Genomic DNA, 6,000 nt, shown 5'->3' on the forward strand with positions numbered 1-6,000 from the left:
GGTTCCAAAGCCAAGCGCCGCTAACTGATAAACAGCAATGGCCCAAGGAATGACAATGACAATGCTCTGTGTTTTAATGTTTTGGCCCCATGTAATGACAATCACAATGCTCTGTGTTTTAATGTTTTGGCCCCATGTAATGACAATCACAATGCTCTGTGTTTTGCAGCCCAAGCTGATGGCCAAGGACCTGCTAGACCTGGTGGCCTCGCACTTCAACCTCAAGGAGAAGGAGTACTTTGGAATCTCCTACACAGATGAAACGTAAGTCAATGTCCTCTCTCTCAGTGGTGATAGAAAGGTCACCTCAACGTTTGACCAGGTCAGCTCTGCCTGTGATTGAGTGGACTCTGGTGGGCTCTTGTTTTCTGCTGTGGTGTGAGATTTGTTTAATTACGTTAACATTATTGTACATCTGGCATGCTCACATTTAGTCATGAACATGCAACTGCTGCTGTCTTTTGGTTTATTCTTAATTACATTTTTGTTTGTGTCATGTTCTCTAAGCTGCCCATAACAATTGGTGGTACACAAATTTGTATACTGAAACAATTGTCAATTGTCAGAACCTCAATGAAATGACACATCAGCTTGCAGCAAGCTGAACCTCTTGAAAGGTACTGTCAAGTGTCAACACATGACTCTTACTAAACATGACCAAAAACAAAGAGTTAAATTAAGATTCACCGCGGGGAAAAGTGGAATCTCTTCTCTCAGCCTAGCAATATTGCAATAGGATTTCATTGAATGTTTAATGTAATATGAAAAATGCAGCCTCTTTTCCTTTTCCTTTTTGTCCTTTTTCTTTTCTTTTTCTTTCCCATATTGTCTTGTTAGTTGAGTTTTTGTTTGTGTCTGTTCTTCCTTCAATAAAAATTAAGTGAAAAAAAAATAATAATAATGTAAATATGAAATAAATGCTTAAAGGAGCGTTCAGTGATTTGGGTGATTTGGAAAAAAAACGCGGTCCGCCCCGGTAACAAGATATGCACATGCACACGCTCTAGGCCAACAGCACGCGCACCATCATATGACATGAAAAAACGGAAATTAAAAAAATATTCAATGATTTAGCCTCGGTCAGAAACGGTCACAAATAAATAGCTGTTTTCCGTGTTCCATAACTGTTTTCTTTATCGAACATGGCCAGCATAGCATTCTGACTAAACACACTATGTCATACATGTGTTTAGTAATGTAAAACTTTTGCGTTCTATTGTTAAATAAAACCATATTTGCCAGTCTGTGATCCTGTCCGCATACACGCTAGGTATGGGTAGGCTACCACGCTAGGCTGGGTTTTATCAAGGCCAGCCAATGAGGAAAAAGTGACCACTCTGAGAAAGTGTTGAGAAAGTGAGGTGAAAGTGCCGACTAGTTGCAGGCGGTGTCTCTTTAGTGATCAGCTCTGCAAGCTGATAATAAATAAGGACAAAAAGTAAGTTATTCCTAGCTGTAGCACCAGTTTGGCTTCAAAGACAGCGTCAGGAATCTGCTATTGCGACCTAAAAGTACACACAGCATTGCCATGCTGTGTGTTGTCTTGAATGTCAGACATGAATCGAAATGCAAACAATGCCATTTGAATGAGTTTCATCAGCAGCACAGGTGGCCCTGACGCACGCGCACATAGCCCACACAACAAGCCTAGCTAGCTCTCTTCTTCATGCAAACACTCCTTTGAAATGATTTCCATACAGACAAACAGCAGCCCGGCCTTTTGCATCTTACATTCTCTCCTCCCTTTGTACTCAGTGTTGTATACCTTCACGTGTGATATCAGGTTAAGGCCATCATGTTTCTCTGTGGCATTTACAGAATACAGTAGCCCCCATGGGGGTCTGTCTGTCCTGCGACGTGTTTTGTTGGTCTGTGTCTGTGAAGAGGGCTGACCTTTGACCACTGAGACACTGTGGGAGACAGGGGAGGAGAGGGAAGGGGGTGCACAGAAAGAGAGGGAGAGAGAGAGAGAGAGATTTTGTATTTATTTTATTTTGTTTGGTTCTTTTGTTGAACTTGTACATGTTTTTATTGTGTTGTGTTGTGTTATTTGTATTGTTTGTCATGGAACCCGGGAAGAGTAGCTGCTACTTCGGTGGCAGCTAATGGGGATAAGGGGGGGGGGGGATATGATTAAAGAATAAAGAGAGAGAAAGAAAGAAAGAAAGAAAGAAAGGAGAGAGATGTTGCTCAGGAGACCATGCAGGGTAACCAGGGCGACGAACTAAGCTGCCTCTGCAGTTTTCATCCCTGCTGGAGAGAGAGAGAGAGAGAGAGAGAGAGAGAGAGAGAGAGAGAGAGAGAGAGAGAGGGGGAGAGAGAGGGAGAGGGAGGGAGGGAGAGAGGGGGAGGGAGGGAGGGAGAGGGAGAGAGGGAGGGAGGGAGAGGAAGAGGGGGAGGGAGGGAGGGAGGGAGGGAGGAGAAAAGATAAAGGGAAGAAAAAGGGAGAGGGAAATGGAGGAGAGAGAACACTTGAAAAGGCCCTCTTGTGTCACATTAGCATTCATTTTGAATTATGCTCAAGTTTGCTTTGGTTCTTGTTGGCTGCGTGGTGTACTTTGGGGCCCGGTGCTGAGTGGTGTTTGGGGCCCCTTGCGGTGCTGAGTGGTGTTTGGGGCCCCTTGCGGTGCTGAGAGGTTTTTGGGGTCTGATGGCTGATCAATCTGTTTGCCTTCTCTTCTCAGGGGCCATTTTAGCTGGCTGCAGCTGGACCGCAGGGTGCTAGAACATGAGTTCCCCAAGAAGACTGGGCCCATAGTCCTCTATTTCTGTGTCAGGTAAGTTTGTATTCACCTGTTACTATTCACACATAGTGTGCGTGCGTGTGTGTGTGTGTGTGTGTGTGTGTGTGTGTGTGTGTGTGCGTGCGCACGCGAGAGAGAGTGCGTGCATGTCTGTGTATGTACTCTTGTGCGTGTTCAAGTGTGATTCTATGTTTGTGTTTGTGCTCATACTTCAACTACTCAAGAAAAGTCAAGTGTGGTGTTTGAGTGAAGATGAAAGAAAAATACATGCAGTTAGTAGGAACCTGCTTGACAATAAACTGTGTGTGTGTGTGTGTGTGTGTGTGTGTGTGTGTGTGTGTGTGTGTGTGTGTGTGTGTGTGTGTGTGTGTGTGTGTGTGTGTGTGTGTGTGTGTGTGTGTGTGTGTGTGTGTGTGTGTGTGTGTGTGTGTGTGTGTGCGTGTGTGTGTGTGTGCACAATACAAAAATTGTGCATGTGTATTTGCTTACACGTGCACGCATGTGTGCACAATTCTAATTAATTGAAACAGATTAGCGAGGTCAGTTATGAGGGGCACCTACGGAATTGCCTCGTTTAACTCCCGCCACCAGGGCCTCTCAGCCAATCGAAAGCCTCTCGCACAGCTCATCAGTATGCGTCCATGCAAATCCCATCAAGCGGCGTCACCATGACTACAAAGTGGTGTGCTCAGAATGCTTTCCCATGAGGAACACAAACCTTAAGAGTTCTTATCTCCTTAGCTCACTGTATCAGTGCAGATTACCCTGTGAAAGCCAGTTTACAGGAAAAGTATTTAGTGTTTTCCAGTTTTACAGAGAGCCTTTGTGAGGGCACCTATTATCAGTGTAAACTAAGACATGGCAGAACAAAGAACAAGCCCTAATTCAAGCGGATGAACACGTATAGTACCCAGCCATTAACTAATTCACAAATTGGTTCAAATCATTGGTGAAGCTTGTTTGTAGAAATAGAATTTGAATCTAAATACTAGCCTAAAAAGATATAGAGGATGGGTTTTAATTAGGAAACAGACGAGAATAACAAGGTAGACAGACACATAACCAAATTATATGTGGCTTCTGTTGTTGTATTTTGTCAACCCACAGGTCCCACAATGTGTCCAGGATGCATTCTGGTAAATTTCCATCTCCTATCAACCTATAGTCATCCATATGTTGGCGAAGAGCGCCCTCTAGCGTAATCACTGAAAACACGTCCTGGGACGTCCACGGTAGTCACTAAGGATTTAGTGATTTAGTCACTTGGATTTGTAATGAAATGATGTCCAGGGACATCATTGTGTTAACACATTCCGTGCTATCCACGAGAGATCTCGTGGAAAGTTATTAACCATCCACGAGATTCCGGCTCGTGTATTTCAGAGAAGTGAAAGAGAAGTGACTCTTCTTCTCTGTATATTTCGCGCATTTCTCTGGCACTAGCGCCACGATCTCGCCTAGAGGGCTGGGCAGGATTGTGTTAAGTACCATTATGAATATGAATAGACAGCACATTGAGCATGTACCTGTAAAGATACAGGGGTGCATATGCTCTGTAAGTGTATCCCTCACTTTGTTTCCTCCTGTCCGAGGCTTATGCAATGTCTCCTCTTCCTTTCTCCTTGCCCGGCCTTTGTACCGTTCTCACAACAAACTAAGGCCCCCGCTCTTACATAAAGCTCCATCACATAGCCATCACAATAATATTTGCGTGCATGGGTGCATGTTTGAGTGACAGAGAGAGACACACCTTCTACAGTATACGTACATGCTCTGTGAGGAGCTTCCCTGTCCTCTCTTTTGTCTGAAATTAAAGTGCACACCCTTCACCCCCCCCACACACACACACACACAATCGCCACTGTTCTATTTGTCCTCGAGTTATCCCCATGATGTCACATGCACCGCGGGGACAGGACCTTTTGGCTAGCAACGTACATAGCGACGTGGCGCGCGCCGTCTCAGCTAAACAATGTCGCAGAGCAGTCGTTTCCTGACCTTTGTGATAAGGGTCACGTCACGACGCAATGGGTCAACATATGACATAATAGCCTCTCCAGCAAACAGACTTATTGTTCATGTTCACCGAACGCTTTTTTATTTCTCTTTGGGGGGGCAACAGGGTTCAGTGTGTGTACAACACTACTGTGTTGCTATGGCAGAGGTTGCGGAGATGTTCTGTTGATAATGACCATGTTTTAGGCTCGTATAACGATGTGTGTGTGTGTGTGTGTGTGTGTGTGTGTGTGTGTGTGTGTGCTTGTGTGTGTGTGTGTGCTTGTGTGTGTGTGTGTGTGTGTGTGTGTGTGTGTGTGTTGTGATCCCTGACACCATTTGGAGGCCTCATCTCAGATACACTGCCGATCCAAATGTCAAGCTCTCTCTCCCTTTCTCGCTCTTCTCTCCGCCTCACTCTCTCTCTCCCCTTTTCTCTCTTCTCTCTCTCTCTCTCTCTCTCTCTCACTCTTATTGTTGCTCTCTCTCTCTCTCTCTCTCTCTCTCTCTCTCTCTCTCTCTCTCTCTCTCTCTCTCTCTCTGTCTGACTTGTCTCTCACTCCCTTACTCTGTATAATCAGTCCACAATCAGAACTGAATCCATTATCATTCTCTGCTGCCTGCCCTAGACCAATACTGTGTGTGTGTGCGTGTGCGTGCGCGTGTGTGTGTGTGTGTGTGCGTGCGTGCGTGCGTGTGTGTGTAAACATGTATTCCTCATGTGGTTGGGTGTTTTGTGCAAATTTTGTTATGTTTGGCAGCCCACCCAAGGTCTCAAATCAGTTGGTGGTTTTGTGATGAATGCGTGTGTGTGTGTGTGTGTGTGTGTGTGTGTGTGTGTGTGTGTGTGTGTGTGTGTGTGTGTGAGTGTGTGTGTGTGAGTGTGTGTGTGTGTGTGTGTGTGTGTGTGTGTGTGTGTGTGTGTGTGTGAGTGTGTGTGTGTTTCAGATCAAGAATGTGTTTTTAATTAAATGTTCAGTTGTTCACATTGAATATTGACAAGGCTCAGTATGTAACCAGATTTCTGCTCCACCGTATTGATCCTACAGAGTAGACCTCCCTCGCTACACAACCCTTAAACCCCCACCCTCCACACGCAAACGCACGCACGCATGCACAAACTCACGCACGCACGTGCGTGCGCATGCACAAATCTACTAATACACTTGGGAACACGTACTCACATGCACATACTCAATTTCTGGAGCTAAAGAACAACTTATATTTTCCTGTGTGTGTGTGTGTGTGTGTGTGTGTGTGT

At 45.2% G+C, this 6,000-nt stretch overlaps 1 protein-coding gene across 13 annotated transcripts in view; it reads left to right on the plus strand.

The window, feature by feature from the left end:
• The window catches only part of frmd4a (FERM domain containing 4A), a 165,938-nt gene that overhangs the window by 104,440 nt on the left and 55,498 nt on the right, over nucleotides 1-6,000 (plus strand). For all 13 annotated transcript variants that reach the window (XM_080762548.1, XM_080762552.1, XM_080762553.1 and 10 more), the window contains exons 3-4: nucleotides 170-264; nucleotides 2,685-2,777. In XM_080762548.1, the coding sequence (XP_080618674.1) occupies nucleotides 170-264; nucleotides 2,685-2,777 (188 nt within the window). The remainder of the gene's footprint in view (nucleotides 1-169; nucleotides 265-2,684; nucleotides 2,778-6,000) is intronic.

Source organism: Protomyctophum bolini, assembly GCF_963924005.1.
Source record: "Protomyctophum bolini genome assembly, chromosome: 4".
Taxonomy (NCBI): domain Eukaryota; kingdom Metazoa; phylum Chordata; class Actinopteri; order Myctophiformes; family Myctophidae; genus Protomyctophum; species Protomyctophum bolini.